At 47.6% G+C, this 22,420-nt stretch overlaps 1 protein-coding gene across 4 annotated transcripts in view; it reads right to left on the bottom strand.

Moving 5' to 3' along the window:
• The window catches only part of SLC6A4 (solute carrier family 6 member 4), a 34,318-nt gene extending 13,897 nt beyond the window's left edge, over window positions 1–20,421 (bottom strand). The window contains exons 1-6 of one of the 4 annotated variants that reach the window (XM_077311297.1): window positions 19,753–20,421; window positions 4,718–5,316; window positions 2,931–3,065; window positions 2,593–2,812; window positions 1,466–1,604; window positions 506–640 (exon numbers count right to left, since the gene is read on the bottom strand). In XM_077311297.1, the coding sequence (XP_077167412.1) occupies window positions 506–640; window positions 1,466–1,604; window positions 2,593–2,812; window positions 2,931–3,065; window positions 4,718–5,162 (1,074 nt within the window). In that variant the 5' untranslated portion in view covers window positions 5,163–5,316; window positions 19,753–20,421. Of the gene's footprint in view, window positions 1–505; window positions 641–1,465; window positions 1,605–2,582; window positions 2,813–2,930; window positions 3,066–4,717; window positions 5,317–7,729; window positions 8,205–16,886; window positions 17,009–19,752 lie in introns of those variants that run through there. The other 3 variants (XM_077311299.1, XM_077311298.1, XM_077311300.1) reach the window with 3 other exon arrangements.
• Between the last annotated feature and the right edge of the window lie 1,999 nt (window positions 20,422–22,420).

Consider the following 22,420-nt stretch of genomic DNA (forward strand, 5'->3'; position numbering starts at 1 on the left):
AGGGGCCTTATTGAAGATGTGCCTTTATCAGAGAACTGCGTGTCTTCATTTCCTCTTCTTTGAACTCCCTCATATCAGCTGGGAGGCTGCTGGCTGGCAAATATTACAACCTGTAATCTCAGTGTTAGGGGCTTTTTTATTATTTAAAGGACTAAGATCTCCCCCCCTCCTTCCCCATCTGAGACTTTCATAACTATTCAGGGACACAGGCATTTGCACATGGCATGTGTTTCTTACAGGTTAGGGCTCAGGTGAATTGGACTGAGCCTTAGTTGAACCACAGCTGCAAAGATAAAGGAGGACGAAGGGGAGCACTGTAGTGTGAGTCACGAAAAGCAGGGTGTCTGAATATAATTTAAAGTCTGGGGAGGATCCTGGGTGTAGTGGGGGGCTGGGTCACCCCAAACCCTGGAAAATGGAATAGCTCTGTTTAAAAACAAACACACTGTGGTTTCCCCATGCAACTTTTCAAAAGTCCTCACCAGTTGTTCTGCTGTGTCCTTACCTCAGTGGCAAGAAGTTTATGCCATTGGGGCTTTAGATAGTAGAGCACCCCTCGCCAAGCGCCAGGCAAAGTCGCGCCCCGTATTAACAGGATAAAGAGTACGACATAAGGAAACGTGGCGGTCACCCACACAACCTATTTAGAAGAAGGGACAGCATTTGCCAAGGTAAACAGCAGATCACAACGATGCAAATACATTTCTAATTTAACTTGGAAAGATATCGCTCAAGTCTAGTTCACTGTCTGCAGCTCCTCACACAGGTGGGGAGGGGCATGGGGAGGGGAAGAGGATGTGGCTCAGTGGCAGAGCATCTTCTTGGCATGCAGATGGCCTCAGGCTCAGTCCCCAGTTTCCAATTTAAAAGGAACAGCAGACGGTGTGACAGACCAAGTGCCTGCCTTCCACCACTAGGAGGCAGTTCAGGACTTCCTGAGTTCACACTTCCTCTCCTGCTATTCCACTTGGGTTAGACAGGGGCCCAGGGCCAGGCAGCCAGCTGCCAAGGTTTCATGTGTGGTTTAAGGCATGCTGAATTCATACAAGTTGGCACTTGGCAAACTCTGCATCTGTAAGAGTCCTACCTGATAGAGCCAAGAAGAGAGGACAGAGTCATCGGCTGGCTTGTATCCAAAATAACAAGCAGCAGTCTTGGACTGAATCACCATTTAAATGCAAACTAGACATGATGATGGGAGATCCATGAATCCTGAAGTTTATTCTAGACTTAATAAGCAGCTAGGGAGCGGCCTGGACTAAAGGAACAGGTTCAACCCTCCCTGTTCTTTGTTTTCCCACCCTTGGTGACTCTGCAGCATTTACTACTTAGGGAGTGCAAGTGATCTGACAACTTTCAGAAAATGGCCATTAAAACCCCATCTTCAAAAGGAGCATTTTGCGTTCTGGCCACGCCACCCTTCCCATGCATTACTCATCCTCCTGCGGTTGGCCTTACTCTTCACCTTGCCAGAGGTTTTCACGCCTTTCCAGATGCTGAAGTACACAATGGTGAAGATGAACAGCAAGCAGAGGGTGAGCTGCCAGCTGATCCCTCCCAAGTCATCCAAGCCATCGGCTCTGTGAATCTGCAGAATGTGGCGGCTGAAATGGAAAGAGGTGCAAGTCAGAGACTGGGAGAGTCTGAAAGGGGGCCAGCGGAGGACCTGTCGGCAAGCTGATTGTGTGGTTCAGTTAATTCCTCTGAAGGATCAGGAAAATGAGGTGGAGAAAGAAGACCGGCATCCAAGCTGCCTACTACTCAAGAAGATTGAACACAGCATGAAAAGGTGGCGAATGGGTAGGAGCTGAATTTTGACCCTCCAGCTACACCTGGCTAATCTATAGCTAACCTGTCAGCATTCCAAAAGGAATGCAAAGAAAAGGAATGGGTGCTTCAGTTCGACACACCTCCCTGTGCACCGTAGAAGCATTGGTGCAAACCTCAAAAAAATTACCATTATAGAGCAGAGCAGCATGGTCGCTGCGAGTCTCTGTTCTGTGCTTCTGGATTAGGAAAGAGGGAAGCTCAGAGTAGGGACTCATTCACTAGTTGCCTGCACATGCTGGCAGGGGCTCGTGGGAACTGTAGTCCATGGACATCTGGAGAGCCACAGTTTGGCTACCCCTGCTCTAGTGTCTACCTCACAGGTTGCCTATTGTGGGGAGAGGAAGGGATTTGCCAGCAGGTATTTTGGGGTGGAAGTGGAATCCTGGCCTCCCAACCCATGTTCCCACAGGGCTCTGCTGGACTGCCTACAAGGTCCCAGAGGCTTACCAGCCCCACTTCCCATAGGGTTGCCAGTTCTGTGTTGGGAAATACCTTTGGGAAATAGACTTTGAGGGCAGAGCCAGGAGTAGAAGGGATTTAGGGCAGTGAGAGACCTCAGTGGAGTTTAATTCTTTGGAGTCCACCCTCCAAAGCAGCCCTTTTCTCCAGGGGAATTGATCTCCGTCTTTTGGAGATGAGCTGTAAAACCAGGGGAGTTCCCCAGGTCCCATGTGGGGACTGGAATCCCTGCCCCCCCCCACAAGGCCTCCTTCCCCATCCCCACCTTTCCTGGCATGGCAGCTTCCACTTACATGCACTTACGTGTAAAATTCTTCCGCGGGAGAGGTGGAATTCGAGGTCCAGGCAAAGGTCTTATTGGATAAGTAGTTGGTGCAGCTCTTAGTGTTCCAGGGGTTGTTGCAGCTGGTCCAGGGCAGCTCCTCCGTGAAGGAGGAAATGAGGTAGTACAAGGCCCAAGCCATGATGGTGTTGTAGTAGGAAGCAATGTAGAAAGCGATGATGCAGATGGCATAGCCAATTCCTGGGGAGAAATGGAAAAACACCGCATAAGGGCAGACGCCAGCATGGAGACCAGAGTACTCCTGTCCTCCGCCTTATAGGGTGCACTGGGGATCCCCCCCACCTCTCCTTATGATTACCTTTAAAAATGGGGCAGATTTTTCTCCACACTGAGATGCATCCATTGCGGTGATACTGCCCCAGGGCCAGTTCCATGTAAAAGAGAGGGATCCCTCCAAAGAGCGCCATGATGGTATAAGGGATGAGGAAAGCCCCTGCAATTAGAGGAATCCTGTTAGACCCAGCACAGAGAGAAGGCAGAGAAATTGGGGGACAGGGGACGGCAGACAACATGGCTTGGAGATAAAGTTGTAGTTCTGGGTTGGGAAACGCCTGGAGAGTTGGGGAGGGAAGGCCTCTTGGCAGTATATAATTCCATAGAGCAGCCTTTTCCAACTTTTTTTACCATTGAGAAACCCCTGAAACATTCTTCAGGTTTCGAGAAAGCCCAGAAGTGGTGCAATCATGCCGAATATGGTTGGGAAACAAGGCCCTGGAGTCTGCCCTCTTTAGCAGCCTATTTTCTCCAAGGAAACTGGTCTTGTTGGCCCAGAGATCAGTTGTAATATGCTATAGCTGGAGTTTGTCAGGTGCCCCCTGGAGGTTGGCAGCTATACCTGGAACTACTCCATACTACAGAGAATTACTACTGACATTTTACATTCAAAAGAAATTACATCATTGCACTGAGAAGCTCTTAATATTATGATCTGCTTAATGTTTTAGGAGTTTTTATTAACATTCATGTTTTATTATTGATGATGATGATGATGTATACCGCCCTGAGATGCTAGGGAGGGTGGCATAATAAATAAATAAAGCCCCTGCTCCCACCAGCCAAAGCCATGTGAAATATAGCTTTGCAAAATGCTTGTCAAGAAAGCAACAAGCTTCCATCTTAGTTCTGGCGGGTTTAATTTAAAACAAGACGAGAAGACCTATCCTTACAGCCTTAAACAATAGGGACTGCAGATGGCCTCTCCCTCCCTTCAGGACCTGGTGAGCTGTTAGGGAGCTCACTGGCAGGGGCAGCTCTCACATGGCAGGGATCTGCAGCCTCAGAGCCTTGGAGGGAAGTGGAAGGAGGCGGGGGTGGTCAGCGGTGGGGGACGGAAGGTTGGTTGGCTGCTGGACAGGTGGAGGAGGCACTCAGGGGCAGGATAGCCACCCTGAGTGGGTGTTAAGCACTGAGTGACACTTAAGCCATGAGACATGCTCCTCCTCCAAGGCCTTATCAGAAAAATATTATGTAGAACAGATTATGATTATATGAACTGCCTCAAGCCAACTGTGCTGTGATTGGCGGTATATAAGTGAAATTAAAAAAAAAAAGTGTGGATGTATATATACATTAGCAAACAAAATTCTCTAGTGGTCCAACATCATTTCTGCTTTTCTTCTGCTTTTCTGCTTGGAGTCATGGTTTTCAGTAGAGAGAACAGATTCAAGCATGCCCAGATGCCATTCCCTCATAGGGACAGCTGCAGGCTTGCCAACTTTCAGGTCGAGCCTGGAGATCTTCCAGAATTACAAGTGATCCTCCCAACAACCAAGATCAATTCCCTGGAGAAAATAGCTGCTTTAGGTCAGGGGTAGTCAAACTGCGGCCCTCCGGATGTCCATGGACTACTATTCCCATGAGCCCCAGCCAGCATTCGCTGGCAGGGGCTCGTGGGAATTGTAGTAGTCCATGGACATCTGGAGGGCTGCAGTTTGACTACCCCTGCTTTAGAGGGTAGACTTCATGGCATTGTACCCCATTGTGGACCCATCTATCCCATCACCCTGCTGTCCCCAGGCTTCATGTCCAAAATCTTCAGGTATTTCCCAACCCAGAGTTGGCAACACTAGACAGGCAGGGACTCACCTCCTCCGTTTTGATAGCAAATGTAAGGGAATCGCCATACATTGCCCAGATCTACTGCATAGCCAATAACAGAGAGGAGAAAGTCCATTTTCTTGCTCCAGGTCTCTCTCTCATACAGCTCCCTCGGGTGTTGCCGAACTTCCACCCTGCAGGTGGGGGAGGCGGTGGTGGTGGTCATTGTGACTGCGCATGGAACACCAACCGAGGCCTCCATCCCATCTCCTGGGCTTGGGCTCTGAGCCGACGAATACCCGTTGGAGATCTGGCTTGTTGCCCCTTTGTCCCCCTGGTTGGCCTGTGCTTTGTGAGTGCCCTCTGCCAGACACAGGGTGGGTTTGGTGCTCTTGAGGAGATGTCCATTCTCCGCACAATCATCTCCTTCTTTACAGTCTCCTTTTTTCGATGTGAGGGGCTGGTTCTCGTTGTTGGGGGCTGTCTTCTCCATGCCACTGGTTAAACGGTGAGGCTTCTGTCCATTGGCGAGTGACCAGTGCTAGGACCAAAGTTTGCCGATAGATCTCTTGGGAGCTTCGCAGCACCAGTTGCGTGGCTTCAGGCTTTATGACCACTGGGTTCTTGAGAAAATGTGCAGCTTAAAACTGAAGAAGAAAATTAAAAACAATTATGAGAATATTTTGGTGCCTGAACCAGGAAATGGGGGCTGGAGATATTCTGGAATTATAAATGGTCCCCAGATAACAGAGATCAGTTTGTCTGAGGAAATGTTAGGTTTGGGGAGTGGGCACTAAGGCATTGTACCCCACCGAGGACCTTCCACCTCCCCAAATCTCCTTGTATTTCCCAGCCCACAATTGGTAAACCTAACCTGAGGTGGGAGACTCCCACTCACCACATCACTTCTGTTTTCCATCTAATTCACATGGAATATCTGCATTCACCAAAAATATGCCTTCAGCTAGGGAGGCGTATCTGGCTGGTTACTGTTAGCAGGACTTTTCACATCACCCCCACCAGGACATTCTTAAGTCACTCAGATATTACTGAAATGCTTTTCCTCTTCAGCTGTTCTTGAGCCTTCTTCTCCTTGCAGTCAGGGAGCATGCCCACTAGCTCTTTCAATACATTAAATGGACTATATCAAGACTGCAGAGGGCTTTGTAAGTTGTTTGGAAAATGCTTTAATCAACTAGAATGAAAGTCTGTCTACATCAGCCTTTCTTAACTTTTTTCTTAACTTTCTTAACTTTACCGTTGAGGAACCTCTGAAACATTCTTCAGGCTTCGAGAAACCCCAGAAGTGATGCAATCGTGTAGAATATGGTTGTGAAACATAGATGTATACATGCCCACCTGGGGACCCTCCCCTTCCCACCCCTTCAAGGCCCATTATTGGCCATTTTTTTTGGGGGGGGGATTGACATGACCATACATGGTCATATCACTCAATACGTGGTTTAACAAATATTTAAAAATATATTAAAAGTTAATTAACTCCCACCCATTCAGGAAACACTTCCAAGGCTATCAAGAAACCCCAGGGCTTTACAAAACCCTGGTTGAGAAAGCCTGGTCTAGGTTCTGGGAGATCCAGGTTCAGGTCTCCACTCTACCATGGAAAGATGCAGAGTAACCTTAGGCTTCTATCTCTGCCTAACCCTCCTCATCAGGCAGTTATTGGATGGATGAAATAGGGGAGAGGAAAATGATTCATTTATTTTTACATTTATACCCTGTTGTTCCCTAGAGGCTCAGGGTGGCTTACAGAAATTATAATATATAACCATTATTAAATAGATTTAAAACTATAAAAATGTAAACCAATCCCATCTATTCAACCTTCAGGCTGCCTCCTCTTTATGGGAGTTAGATGTTCACAGAATTCTGAGGGACCATATGAGAGAAACTGTTTGGGGAGGACTTTCATGCAGGGAGGCCAGCATCTCAGTGTTATTTCTAGGCCTCGACTATAGGCCTGGCAGGACTGTTTTACGGGCCTGTGGAATAGATGATGTGTGACATTGAGTCCACATTAGGGAGAAGAGCAGCATAGACATTTATCTTCTTAAGAAATAAAATTCCAAGTCCAGCAGATAAACTTGTATCTGGAAAGCTTCAGGAGGCTATTGTGAGTTGTAAGGGGCTTGCACTTGTACCCAATTAGCCCTTTCAGTGAAGAATCTTGCCAAAGGCTGTGGTTAGAGCGTGGAACTGTGGCTAGTGAAATCTGGCTTCAAATTTCCCCTAAGCCAAGAAATTCATGGCATTCAGATGCTCACTCCCAGTCCAGCATACCTCACAGAGAAGAAGACATTTTTATACCCTGCTTTTCACTACCCAAATGAGTCTTAAAGTGGCTTACAATCGCCTTCCTTTCCGTTCCCCACAACAGAGGTAGGTGGGACTGAGAGAGATCTGACAGAACGGCACTATCAGGACTATGACTAGATCACCCAGCTGGCACATGGAGGAGCAGGGAATCAAACCCAGTTCTCCAGTTTAGAGGCCACCACTCTTAAGCACTACACCACACTGGCTCCCATTGCATGCATGTGGGGACAAACAATCGTTTTATAGTCCAAAAAAGCAAGCCTCTGCTGTCCAAACAATTAGCAGATTCCCTCCCTGAAGAGTACACATGTGGACACTTCTTTATTCCATTGATCACTGTCACAAACAATCAGATTGGAGAGCAGGTGATGAGAGAAAGGATCCCTCTCTGAGAGCCACGACAGCCATATCAGCTAGGCACATTAGAGATCCCAGATCTCAGGGATTCTAACTCCCGGGCTCTCAGCTGCAAGGGGCAGATCCCAAGCAGAGGGTTGCTGGAAATGTCAGCGGGATCCTGAGGTTCCTTCTTGGGCAGATCCTTTTATTTCAGAATAAGCACGCCCATGCGACTACCCCCATGCAGAGAATGGGATGGCGTAATGTCCCACGGCACACACCCTTGTCACACATCTGTTAATTATCAACTCGACCAAAAACATCTCCAAAGACCCCGAGAGAATCACCACCAGGGATCAGCGGGTAAGCTACTTTCAGTTTTACCTGGCAGAACAGCATAGACGGGCGTCTCCGGAATCCCACAGCAGACAGCCTTGAGAAGTAACCAACAAGACACTCTTCCTGAGGTCTTTGAACCGGCCCCTGTGCTCACAGCTTGGCTGGCAGGAAAAAAATCAATGCCCAGTGCAACCACGGAGAGGCGATCCAGGTGGACTTTACACCTCCGAGTAGGACGTGAGAAAGCGCCATCGAAATTACCCACCGAGAACAGGCGGTGTGTTGGTGGAACTTTCTGCGGTCTCCAACATCGGCTTTTGGAATAGACTGTTGCTGGCAGCCCTTGAGACTGCAGAGCACACCCACTGAGTCAGATCTTCTGCCGGCCTCATCCTTCATAAGTAACCCATTCTGCAATCAAACTAACTTACGGCGCCTGCTGCTGCAAGGCCTGGAGGCGGTCACTTGCTGGGATGTCATAGAATCATAGAATCACAGAACAATAGAGTTGGAAGGGACTTCTTGGGTCATCTAGTCCAACCCCCTGCACTGTGCAGGACACTCACAACCCTATTGCTCATCCACGGTAACCTGCCAACCCCTTAAGCCTTCACAGAATCAGCCTCTCTGTCAGATGGCTATCCAGCCTCTGCTTAAAAATCTCCAAAGATGGAGAACCCACCACCTCACAAGGAAGGCTATTCCACTGAGAAACCGCTCTGACTGTCAGGAACTTCTTATGGATGTTGAGACGGAATTTCTTTTGAATTAATTTCATCCCATTGGTTCTGGTCCGTCCCTCCGGGGCAAGAGAAAACAACTTTGCTCCATCCTCTACATGGCACATTTGGAGAGGAGAGAGAGTTGTCAATGGCAACTAGGCACTATTCTAAATGGCACCCAAACCTGCTGAAGATCATGGTGGAGAAGGCCTCTCACCTGTGCCTGGCCTGTGAGCACTGCCATTGCAAACAGAACCTGAGATTAGCAGTAGTTGCAAGGAGAGAATGGAGGAAAGGAGAATGATTTTGGCTGCTTTGGGTTCCCACTGGGGAGGGAGGCGGGGTATAAATGAATTAATTAAGCAAATATTATTTGCTCCTGAATACTGGTGTGTCTCCCACCCACCCCACTTTGTACGTTGCTACCTTGCAAGGTGTTCTGCCCTATCATCAGCAATGTGAGAGGAGCAATACAAAAAGATTCCAAAGGCTGAGAGAATGTGGGTATGTAGGTCAAGGGCATTAGAGATCTTTGGATGTGTTTTCTTTACGTGCCCGCTCTATGCGGTACACCGCAAAAAGATTATTGCTCCCCTTTTGCTTCGGTCTCCTAGAGCAGGGGGAGTCAACCTGTGGTCCTCCAGATGTCCATGGACTACAATTCCCATGAACCCCTGCCAGCAAATGGGAATTGTAGTCCATAGACATTTGCTGGCAGGGGCTTATGGGAATTGTAGTCCATGGACATCTGGAGGACCACAGGTTGACTACCCCTGTCCTAGAGCATCAGAGGAAGGAAAAATCAAAATGGTCCTCTCAGGGGGAAACACTGATGTAACTCACAGCGGCACCCTTAAGACCAACAAAATTTGTTCAAGGTATGAGCTTTCGTGTGCACACAGGCTTGTAACTGAAGAAGTGTGCGTGCACACGAGAGCTGTTGGTCTTAGAGGTGCTGCTGGACCCTAAATTTGTTCTGCTGCTTCACCTGACGTAACGTCAAACGTGTGTTAGCACTGGAAACGTGTTATGAATTTTGGTAATTTAATTTTCCTTTTAAACTATTTCTGTTTAATATTATTTTGAATTCTCTATTTTTACGGCTACGTACTGGTTGGCAGTATTAAGTAATAATTATAGTGGTGTTCTGGGTTTTAAAGTGTTTTTGTACCTGTCTTGGAACCGTATATCGATAAATCTGAATGTTGCTCCCTTTTGTAGGGAAAGTATGTGAATATGCTTTTAGGAAACCGTTCTTACTATCTTGGTGAATTTATCCTTGGAAATTGTCTGCAATTTGAAGTATCTGTTTCTTTTCCCCCTTTCTGTTTCTGCACTCACTTCTGTTTCTCCGAAGTTCCTACATTGTGTTTTATGTTTTTATGTGGGTTTTTAATGATGTGACCCACCACGAGATGGCTTGCCGTTGGTGGCGGGATATAAATTTAATGCTCCCCTTTTCCCCCTACTCTTGATTTTTTTTTGTTTGTTTAATTCTTCCTCACGGATATATATAATTTCGCAGCTGCATTTTCTCCATTCTGTCTTTATTTCCCAGAAAGCCACGATTCACTTTGTGGCACTTTTCACACCAACTGTCACATTCAATAGCCATTTCGACACCCTTTCTTTATGGGTGTCATAGGGATGCCAGTTTTCAAGCAGGACCGGGAGATCCCACAGTTTTACAGCTCATATCCCAGCAACAGAGATCAGTTCCTCTGGAGAAAATGGCTGCTTTGGAGGGTAGATCCCATAGCATAATATCCCATAATATTCCCCAAATCCCACTCCACCCCCAAAAATCTCCAGGTATTTCCCAACCCAGATTTGGCAACCCTAGTGGATGATCCTGTTTCACTAACCCGCCTATTCCAAAGCCACACAGATCCTCTTCCAGAATACTCCTGTCATCAAGTGTGTCATCAAAAGGGAGGACCATCTTAAATTCATGTCCAATAATATTTTTTTTTGTGAATAACATTTGGAGAGGACCGTCTTCCTTTCAAGTAAAGGGTTTCAGCAGTCCTGTTTCCTCCCCTTTCTCTTCTGTACCCACAACTGATTCTCAGCTGCTCTCATCATTTCATACCTCCTGAAGTATGTTTGGTTCTCACTACACTATTGTTTTTGCGTTCCCCACCCCCATTTTTTTGCATATCCATTAAGACCTTGGGGCAATCATTCTCCCTCATTACCCTAGCCTACCTCACAGGGCATTTATAAAATAGGTGAGTGGGACATGATGTGACCTAGTGCTTGCTATGAAGAGAAGAAGAGTTAGTTTTTATACCCCACTTTTCATTACCTGAAGAGTCTCAAAGCAACTAACAATCATCTTCCCTTCCTTGCCCCACAACAGACACCCAGTAAAGTAGGTGGGGATGAGAAAGCTCTTACAGAACTGCTCTGCAAGAACAGCTCTAACAGGACTGTGACTAGCCCAGAGTCACCAGCTTGGTTGTGATCCCTAGTGGCATATAAATACTTGAGCAAAACAAATATATGCAAAAACCTATTTTTCCCCCCAACAGTTTTAGTGTTTTTGCTGCTTTTACTACAAGCACAAAACACCTTCTTTATTATTAGATACAGTACAGTCATAATAAGTTGGAGGCCTGTGAGGAATTACAAGGGGGATATTGGGAGGGTCCCATACCTCATATTTCCTGTGCCAGGATATCAAGGGCTTGAGGAGGCCAGTGTCTCCACCCTTCCTAGTTTCCATTGTAACTGACATTCAAATAGTTCAACATTCCATTCCTCCAACAGATTCCTCCTACAATTCAGTATTTTCCTGTTTGTATTTCCAATTAACAAGTTAATACTTTTCTTCACCCAAGTCAAGACAAGATTTCAGGGTACACAGCCATGATATTCCGTGTCAGAGCGAATCCCGGCTGTGGTTTATGGGAGCTGCCAATGGCTTTAAAGAATAGATGTGTGCTCTAAACAGAAGTATCATTTTGCAAACTTAGAACTTTGCCCTCAAAGCGGAATAAGGCATTCAAGTTGCAAATACAAAGAAGAAGGCAGCCTGAAAAGAGAAAAAAGCCCTGGGATTTTAGCTGCTTGGATCAAACATCTCGATCGGCTTCAGATATCAAGAATTCAAGGAAAGAATATTGAACGTCACCTTCTACCCTCCATGCTCTGGAAATAGTAGAGACCCCATCAGGGTGACTGCTAGATGTCCCTCTGCAAACTGCATTGTTTTACCAAGTAGCAGAAAGCACACAGCCCAAAGGCAGCGGCTTGTCAGGTTTGGGGTGGATCCACTTTGTGCCTGGCTGGCCCTTGCCTCTGGATAGGGGGTTGTCATTCCCATAAGCTGCTCCCCGTTGAGCAGCAAGCCTTGTGGGTGCAATCCCCTTGGGGGATAAATTCCCATGGGCCAGGCTTCCTTCCACTATCCCTTGCTCACCTTGCAGTAAACTTTCTGCAGCTGTTTCAGCCAACTGCATCAAGGATAACAGTTTATTACTATCTATTTTTGTTCTGAGCTATTGCAAAGGTCAGTCTTACGCAAACACGGGTTGGCTGTTTCTCAACTGCTGGAAGAGCCACCGGCGCTAATAAAAACCATACAACCTGGACAGCGTTTCTGGCTAGGCGGACTGCACTTTACAAGTGCAGCTTAACCTTCAAAAGGGGCCAAGTCGACATCTGGAGTGTTGAGACCCGAGAGTGCTCAGGGCAGAGGACGCCAAAGAGAACATCTCCAAAGTTGTGAGGCCAGGATGGATCCTTAGGCCCAAAAGACCATTTGTTGGAGGGTTAGACTCGTAAAGGGTTGCCAGCTCCCAGGTGCAGCCTGGATATCCTTTGGCATTGCAGCCGATAGCCAGGTAGAGACCCCTGGGGGGAAATGGCTGCTTTGGAGGGCTGATTCTAGGCCTAGGGCATTATGCCCTACTGAGGTTCCTTCCCTCCCCAGGCTGCCTCCCACCCGCAAATCTCCAGGAGTTTCCCAACTTGGCAAGCTGTTATTGAAATTGCATCCCCCTTGGTACTGCAATGCAGATGCATGCTAGCTGGGTGTGGTTTGACTCCACAATCCAAGTTAAGCTCTGTATATGCTCAGAAGCCCCTAACTTACTACTTACACAGTCCAAGAGAAAATCAATGACGCCTGACCCCAACGATCAAATTAAACCTCTTGCAGGATACATCTAGCAGAGACCAGATGCAGGTTCTCCTAATGTTGTTCACCTGGAGAAAATGGCCTCTTTGGATGGTGAACTCACCCTACCACAGGCTCCCCCCCCAAATCTCCAGGTATTTCCCAACCTGGATCTGGCAACCCTGCTCACAAGATGTGCCGGTCAACTTCTACTACACCTCTTTTTTTGTATGCATTTTTACACATCTGCGCATTGCACTCTGCACCTGGGAAGCCCTCACTGCTAAATGGAGGGCAACTTTACTAAGAATGTAAAGTTTGCACAACAACATACACTCCCAGCTGCCGCCTGAAGAGTAGAGTGATGACCCATGGAAGGTGGACAACCAGGCCAGCAGAGAAAGAAGGGAGTGCCCCATCCTCAGTGACAAAGACACAACTCAATGCTCCAGGCAGAAGTTTTGGTTCCTGATCCACCAACTCTATCCAAGCTCTTCATTTCCCAAATGTTCACCTTTGTGAATCCATAGTCACGGCGGGCCTCCAGGCGCAGCAGAGGACTCATGTGGAGAAGGTGGATGGCACAGCTTTCTTTTTGTGAGAGTGCAAAACTATTCTGCTTTTCTGCTGCCCAGCTAGAGGCATTCTAGACTCATGGGTACTAGCAGGGCCAAAGTGTCAGAAGGGCAACCCACTGCTAGTCACTGTGTCCCAGCCCTGTCCTATTCACAGCCTGCCTTCTTCTAGGCCTCCAACTCAGGGATTGTCCCTCCTTCCTCCTCCCTCTGCTCTAGCCACATTTCTACAGACCCTCACCTATTCTACACTTGGTGACTCTGCTTGACCCTGCTTGGCTCTTGCTAGCCACGTGAAGGCAGATCCTCCCCTTGCAAATGTATCTCATCCACCGCACTTGAAACCTACCAGGGCCATATTGTATTGCTGCAGGGTTAAAAGCCAAATAGCTGTTTAGGACTTTTAAAGAACAACAAAACAACTCTGTTGGATCGGACCAGTGATCTCTCAAGTCTAGCATCCTACCTCACACAGTGGCCAACCAGTACTTCTGGAGGACCAACAACAGGGCTTAGAGGCTGAGGTCTTCATAAAAATATCAGCCCTGCTGGATCAGACCAGTGGTCTGTAGACCAGAATCTCGTCTCTCGCAAGGGCCCTAAACAATTCCCCTGGAGGGCCAACAACAGGGCAGAGAAGTCAAGGCCTTCCCCTGATAAGAACATCAGAAGAGCCCTGCTAGATCAGATCAGTAGTCCATCTAGTCCAGCATCCTGTCACAGAGTTGCCAGCCAATTCCTCTTGAGGGCCAAATACAAAGCAGAGAGGCCCCTGATGTTACCTCAGGGGTTTACTGCCTCTGAAATTGGATGTTCCCTTTACTCACTACGACTAGCAGCCACAGGTAGGCATATATCCTCCATAAATCTGTCTATTCTTCCTTGAAAACCATCTATTATTTTGGCCCTCACTAGATCCTCTGGCAGCAAATTCCTCATTTTAATTACTTGCTGTGTAAAGAAGTATTTCCCTTTGTCCATCCTGAACCTACTGTCCATTAGTTCCATTAGAGACTGAGTTTTAGCATTTTGGAAGAAAAAGCTCTCCCTGTCCACTCTGTGTGCCCCATGCATAATGTCATTTCCCTGCTTACTTTTAACTTTTCTGAAGTCCCAGGCTCTTCAGCCTTTCCTCATAGGAAATGTGGTCAAACCCGCTAATTATCTTGTTTGCCCTCCTCTTCTGTACTTTTTTCCCCCCAACCCTGCAACATCCTTTTGGAGATACAGTGACCAGAACTGCGTGCAGTATTCCAAAAGATATCCGGTGCCAGTGAGGGCTTCCCAGTCAATACAGAGACAAGAGATGTTGTCTTCAAATTGCAATAACAAAAAAAAAAGAAAAAAGTTTTCCGACTGAATGTCAAACTCCCACGTTCCACAAGTCAACCTGGGTGTTGTTGCCATTGAGGGCTGCGTTCCTTCCGGCCTTATCAGTGGAAATTCCGGACTCCCCCATGCTTTTATGCTCCCTCATGTTCCTGATGAGTTCAAGGCCTTGCCATGACAAATAAGCATTGCTGCATGATTCAAAAGCCTTGGTCACTGGTACTTGTGGCAAGAACCAAGCTAATTTGTTCATTGTGGGGAATGTGCATTGCTTCTCCCCACCCCACAACAGGGAGCCAGCATGACTAGGATATTCTGCTCTTCTCCGTTTGATCCCCACAATAACTTTGTACAGTAGATTAAACCAAGAGTGCCTAGCTGGCTTCCACAGCAGAGTGAGGATTCGAACCTGGGTCTCCCAGACCCTAGTCAGACATTCTAACCACTACACCATGCTGCCTCTCCAAGTCACTGAAGACTTTAAAGGTAAACACCAAAACCCTGAATTGGATCTGGAGGCAAACAAGCACCTAGTGGATCTGTACCTTCAAGGCTGGATTACCGTAATGTGCTGGACAGGGGGTTACCTTTGAAGATGATCTGGAAACTTCCGCTGTTTCAGAATGCAGCGCCAATAGCTATTGGGATTTGCCAACTGGACAAGGGTGTCAAAAAGTTGCTAAGAGATCTGATAGCAACAACAGAGGTGCATTCCTTTTAACTCATCTGAGGACATAACTTGTCCACTGGCTGCACTAAAGCCATCTTCCTCAAATCCTTGCCCGAAAGGGTCAAGGGCAGATGTGGTGAGAGAGCTGTAAAGCGGTTAGAGTGTTGGAACAGGATTTGAGCGACCTGGTTTCAAATCCCCCCTCGGCCATTAACGCTGGCATGGGACCGTTGCTACAAGAAGAGAATGACATAAAGCCCATGTAGGTTCCTGCTGGGGAGAAAAGTTGGGGTAGATGTGAAGTTAAAGAAAGATGTTTCATCCAAAGATGGTTCATCCAAAATTTCCTGAGGTTACTCAGCCACAACCCATACTGTGAACTTTTAAAAACAGGTCTATAAGAGAGGAAGCGTGGTATAGATTTTAAAGAGTGGCAGACTTTACTCTGAGAACTGGGTTTGATTCCACATTCCTCTGCATGCAGCCAGCTAGGAAACCTTGGGCTAGTCAGTCCTTTGGCTAGCGAAAAGTGTGGTACAAAAAATGGCTGTTCTTGAGAGCCAGCATAGTGTAGTGGTTAAAGAGCAGTAGCCTCTAGTCTAGAGAACTCGGTTTGATTCTCCACTCCTCCACGTGCAGCCAGCTGGATGACCTTGGGCTAGTCACAATTCTCTCAGAGCTGTCTCAGCCCCACATACCTCACAGGGTGTCTGTTGTAGGGCAAGGGAGAGAAAGGTGTTTTGGGGACTCCTTTGGGTAGTGGAAAAGAAGGGCATAAATAACCTGCTCTTCTTCTATAAGTGGCCACCCTCCTGAGTCCACCAAAGAGCCTCAGACAGTCCTCTGCATTAACGTACCCAATGCCTGTTGGCAAGACGTTGGAAGTCAAGAAGGACATGGATCCAAACCAGGGACAGCCTTTGCATACCGGGCACATGCCAGCATCAGTCAGTGGATCCACACTGATCTGATCTGGGCAACTGCAGCAAGGTTAAGCTGCTGCCTACTCTGCTGCCTGCTTACTGGATAACTCGGCATCCAAAGCCCGCTTGGATGGGAGCAATCCCCTCCAAAAAAAGCATATGGAAACATGACAGTTGAATGCCAAATCACCAACATTTGAGCACTCACTCCGAGGAGTCATTCATTGCCTTATGAAACAAGCAAGCCGGATGCAATTCAGCCACTGCAACGGTAGAAGAGAAACAGATTTATTTGCTGCCGTCTCCACCACTTCATGGACTTTACAATGAGCTTTGGTGCATGTTCTGTCGGATTCAGCCACAATTTCCCTCTGGCAACTGTCCAGGCATCGGCCAATCCTCTTTAATACTCTGAGCTCCTTCATAAACCGGAGGGTGGGGGTGGCATTCTCATCAAGGGGGCTGCAGGACACTGCACAGTGATCCAGTCTATCATTTGGCAGAATCTGACATGCTAGACTCCCCCCAAGCTCTCCATAGAAGTAAAAATTTAGCTCCCTAGATTCCCGAACAACTCTTAGAGTCTCACAGAATCCACCATCTCCCCAAGATGGACTCACTTAACCAATTCACTGCCCTTGTTGATGTAGAGGGCCACCTTCAACTGAGCCTTCAGGAAATAATAGATCAAGCTTGGGACAGGCTAGATCTCCGAACCCTCATTTGTGTCACCCAGAACCGGCTAGGTGCAGAAAAGCATGAACCTGCCTTATACAGACTCCCACAAGGTCAATGTTGTCTATTCAGACTGACAGATGCTACCCAGGGTCTCAAACAGTCATCTTCCTTATCTTTCTTACCTGATACTTTCCACTGGAGATGTTGAGGATTGAACCTGGGACCTTCTCCATGAAAAACAGAGACTGTTCCACTGAGCCACAGCCTCTTAGCTGATCCTCCTCCCTGATCCTTTCCACTGGAGATGGCGAGAATTAAACCTGGGACCTTCCACATGCCAAGCAGAGGCTCCACCTCTGAACAGCAGCCCCAAATTTCGTGTGTACCTCCCCCCCCCCCCATTACAACCTGGATGGCCATTGCATAGCCTGACTTTCCACAAAGATATCAAAAAAACCCAAGACTGACAAGTGTAGAAGGTACCAGCACTGAGCTAGAGAACACAGGATGTCTAGTGGGAAGATAGGTGGACAAGTAAGCCAAAAAGACTCCAGTCGTTCCCCGGTACCCTGCGTGAGGACCACGCAATCAGCACCAGCAGTCATTTGCACTTGGAATCTGCCAACTGAGAAGATCCCTCACAGGTCAACCACCACGCCACCCGGGGCTGACTAAGAACCATCAAGTCCAGCTATTTTTCCGAGAGCAATAAGCCAGATATTTCTAGGAAGCATGAAGGCAAATGTTTCTTCTGTTGTCTGACTCACAGCATCTCACTCAGCTAGACTGCCTCTACCTGAACCTAGAGAATCGATTTAATAAAGATCACTAGCCCTCTCTGCAAAACGAAGTACCAGTAATCTTTCTTCAAAGCTATCTGAAATAAATGACTATCCCCCCAACAAGTTAAAGAGGGCAGGCCGATCCTCTGATTTACACCATGAAGATATACAAATGCGGTTTTAGAAAGACAGTTTGGTGAAGATAGATTAGAAAGTTAGATTTGTGAAGGTTCGTGCCAGTGAGAGCCCACAGAAATTGAGCAGAGTTCTGTAATATTTCAGAACTTCCATATTCCTGTCCCTGCCTAATTGCATCCAGTCCTAAATTTGTTTGTTTTAAACAGCAGGAGTTTAATCTGTCAGTAAAAGACTTCCTTTGGGGAGTATCTGCTGCCCTCCAACAAAAGACTAGCTCCCCTTCAGCTGCTGAGAGGGTCAATCGAAGGCATAGCTGTTTCCTGCCTCATCTCTTTTTTGGCTGACAGAGCAACTGTCAGACAACCTCTCCAGTTCCTTCAAATTAAAAAGAGCGTGAAACATTTGCTGAGGCAAAATAAACCATTCGGCATGGCAGTGCATCCCCAATTCTGCCTTTCCAAGACTTCAAGATGAACCTCCCAAAGTTTAAAACTGCAAGACTGGGAAATGCTCAAATCCCCTCTTGCCAACTGATTCCCATGTAAAGCCTAGGGATAGCTCTGACTATAACAGAATCCTGTTGAGTGAGCCCATTGCAAACCAGCCTCAACTAAGGAGTAGGGTTATCAGGTTCCCCCTGTCCACTAATGGGAAATGAGAGGTAGGCTTGCAGATCCAGGTTGAGAAATTACTAAAGATTTGGGGATGGGCTAGGGCGGGCAGGAACCTCAGTGTGGCACGATGACAACCCTCCAAAGCCTTCATGTTCTCCAGAGGATCTGATCCCTGTAGTCTGGAGGTGCATTGTAATTTTGGGGAATCCCCAGGTCCCACCTGGAGGCTGGCATCCCTAATAATATATTAGGAAACAGTGAACCCACCCAGTCCTAAAACCCAAGACAGGGCAGAGGGAGGAGATCCTTTTGAACATTATTTGCACCGTAACTACAACAGGGATCGCCATTCCCTCCAGAACTTCAGGGGGCAAACTATGTCAGAGTTTTTCTCTTGGTACCTTAATGCTTAATAAGGTTTTGATGAATTTACTGTGCTTCAAACAACTGATTGTTTTAACTTATGTTGTCAGCAGCCCTGAGCTACCAGGAAGGGCAGGACACAAGAATAGAGATTATTATTATTATTATTATTATTATTATTATTATTATTATTATTATTATTATTATTATTACTACTACTACTACTACTACTACAACTACTACCACTACCACTACCACTACGGCACTTCGTAAATGAAGTAAAGCCAGACTTTCTCCTCTAATTTTCCTCCCTCATGCTGGTGGAAGCCAGAAGCCAGGTTGGTTTCTTTCTCAGCATAAGCACAACTAGCAGTGAGTCTGTAACAACAATTCACTAACCTGAGTGTCTGCAACAACGTACACATCTAATCCAGTGAGCATCGCTCTGTCCTTTGCAGCTAGAACTTATAAGCCGAGTCTAAGGAATGGGAGCCCCTTCAGGGCGCCTGGGGATAAAATTCTCTGACACCTACTTAGGTAAGAACCATTCTGAAAACAAACGATTGCATAAAAGTTCCTCAAGAAAATGAGTGTTACTGGCTAGCTCGATTTTCCTCCGTATCCCAAATCCAAAAAGATAACTAGCTTTGTGACATTCTGCTTCTGCTCACCTTTTTTTTAACCACCATACGGTTTACACTGAAAACAACATTTAAATGCACAGCACAGCTAAGTAGGACAGAAAGAACTTTTCACAGCAAATTGTTGAAACACGTTTTGCCCCTAATCACTGCGTGATCTGCGCCTGGCTGAGACCACGAGCAAGTACGGACAGAGAAACAGAGGCAAGGAGACACTAAACTGTCTCCCGACAATTCAAGGCATGTTTTCTGTTCTCCTCTTGGGGCTGCAGGTGATGCACCGGATTCTTTCTGCCCAGCGCATAAGGGCTGTAAATCGAAGCAAACTTTTAAAAAGTGACCGTTCAGATTTCGTGTGTAGGATTGCTGCCCTCCTGGATTTTATAACCAAGGCTGCACGTGGGAGAAGAGCAAGTGTGAAGAGACCCCTCTGCTATTTCCATCTCATCATGCAGAAATAACATGTTTCAATCACTGCCCCGCAGACATGCACACTCATACACCCAGTACCTGCTCCTCCGGGGGTGGGTGGGTTTGACACCACTTCACTGCACCTGGACTCCTCCGGCTGGCTCGCGCAGGTCCTACATTTGCTTCTGAGACTCTGGACCATTCGGCATGATGGGGAGGCCTTTTGTACACCCTCCTCACATGGTCTGATTCCCCGATAAATCTGCTGCCAAAGAGCTCTTTAAGAATTTTTACGTCACTTTCTCCCCCCCCACCTTTTTTTTTTTTTTTATAAAAGTCAAATAAACTTTCTGCTCTGCCAGGATGACAGCTCCAACTTTCCTCTGAGAGGTGTGTGCAGGGAGACGACAATGTAAACGCTCCGGCTCTCAACTGTCAAAGAGAGCAGGGCGAAAGAGCCCGCTAAGAAAGCCGGACAGGCAGAGCGAGGGGGCGGAGAAGGGGGAGAAAGCGAGAGTCTCGGAAATCAGAGTTCCTTCATGTGCAGCTATAAATGTGAGGAGGAGAAGGGGGGAGGGAGACTGCCCATTGCATTGCATTTGCAGGCTGGCAAGTGACAGGGCGGGGGCAGGTGAGCTCTACCTGCTGCAGGTAAAGGAAGACTGCTTTACCATTTTTTGGAGAATAGCAAAAAGAACAGGCACATTGCTCCCCCCCTCTTATTCATCACTTCCATGGGTTTTAGATTTTTTTAAATGGTAGAAATGGGCGGGAGGGGAGGCTAAGGTCTTGTTATCAAGTTCCCAACAGAAATGGTCAGCTGAGCCTGACTTGGCGGATCTTTATCCTGCCAGGGCTTCCTCCCTCTCCCACACAAAACCACCAGAGGAATCAGCCAGCCATTTCCCCTCCTCTGGGCGCCAGAGGAAACTTGAACGAAACTTCGCCTGCTGCCAGCCTCCTGCCAAAGTCTAAGGAATAATCAACTTCCTGACACAGTGACTCCCCCAAACATCACAAGGGGATCCTTTATTGGCAGGAGCACTTCATTGGCACCCCCAGAACATCTGCCAGTCCTGCCCCACTGCTGGAATTGCTTGCTCTTTCCAGCCAGCTGGATCAGAGAGGGCATATCGCATCAGAAGGGTAAAAAGAACCAGCTTGGTGTGGTTAAAGAGCGGCAGCCTCTGGTCTGGAGAGCTGGGCTTGATTCCCCACTCCACCTCCACATGCAGCCAGCTGGGTGACCTTGGGCCAGTCACAGTTCTCTCAGGGGTCTCTCAGTCTCACCTCCTGCAATGGATGTTTGTTGTGGGGAGGGGAAGGGAAGGCAATTATAAGCTGCTGGTGTAAGCAGCGTGGTGTAGTGGTTAAGAGCAGTGGCCACTTCTCTGGAGAACTGGGTTTGATCCCCTGCCTCCTCCTCTACATGCAACCAGCTGGCTGACCTTGGGCCTTTCTCAGTTCTCTCAGAGCTTTCTCAACTCCACCTACCTCACAAGGTTTCTGTTGCAGGGGGAGGAAGGGAAGAGGATTGTAAGCCACTTTGAGACTCCTTTGAGTAGTAAAAAGTGAGGTACAAAAACCAGTTCTCTCTCTGTAAAGAAGACCTGGGATTTGATTGCCAACTGCAAGTTAGTTGATTCATGGATACTGTGACAGGAGAGTGGAGAGGCCAGGGTTTGGGGAGGGATCTTCATGGGGTATGATGCCAGAGAGTTAACCGTTCAGAGCAGCCGTTTTTTTCCAAGGGAGCTAATCCCTGTAGCCTGGCAATCAATTGTAATTCCAAAACATTTTCACGCCCCACCTAGGAATTAGCAACCCAGCAAATTGCATAAAACCAGAAAGACATACCCCCCCCATTCCTGAAATACAAGCCTTGGGGAATACGAAACAGTCATTTGAAGATATTCTAGTAAATGGTGGCAAATTTGAGAAGTATTGAGGCTGCAGCATCTCCCCCACCACTTTGCACAGGTCCTTCCCCCAAACCATAGGACCGAAATGGCATTGCCACCCTCCGAAGGACAGTGATGGTACTGCAGAACTCACCTAACAGGCCGATGGGGCAGGCTGCAGCTCATAGGAGGAGGGGCCTTTGCCCCCCCCCCCCCCAGTGATCTTATAAAACAGCTTATTGCAGATTCCCGGCATGGACTCCAAAGGGTTTGGGATTAACAGGAGAGCCAGCAGCATTTCATAAAGCAAGAGGTTGTCAACTTTCCCAAGAGACAATGAATCCAGATTATCGCACAAAACTCCCGTAAGCCTCTTTTCAAGAAGCGACAGGTAGCGGATGCAAGAGTTTAACCTTTTTTAAAAGCGTAGGACAGGATTCAAAGAGCAATGTTGTATGTCCCACATATTCAAGGAGGCACTGGGGTGGGCTTGCTCCAAGACTCCCCTACACACACTGCATGCCCAACTACCTTTAACAAGGATTGTGGTCAAAGGAAAGAGAAAGCCAGGTGCCCACAAAAGGTGTTCTCGGGATCTCACATCCAGTCTCTGGCAGGAAGGCCCCCCGGGTGACCTGACTTGACCCAGGCAGTTGAGTGGTGTCTCACGCAGGGGGTGTGAGAATGAAAGGCAGGAGGGGGAATGCAAGGCCACGGCCCTCACTGCCTTCAAGCAAGGCTAGGAGGGAAGGCACAGCAGGCAGGCAGCTATCTGTCTGGCCAAGAGCGTCTTTCCCGGTGTGCCCAGCAGCCGTGCCAAAGCGCGGCCAAGCAGCGGGCGACCGGAGAGAAATAAACCACAGTCG

This window comes from Paroedura picta, chromosome 15 (assembly GCF_049243985.1).
Source record: "Paroedura picta isolate Pp20150507F chromosome 15, Ppicta_v3.0, whole genome shotgun sequence".
In the NCBI taxonomy this organism is placed as follows: domain Eukaryota; kingdom Metazoa; phylum Chordata; class Lepidosauria; order Squamata; family Gekkonidae; genus Paroedura; species Paroedura picta.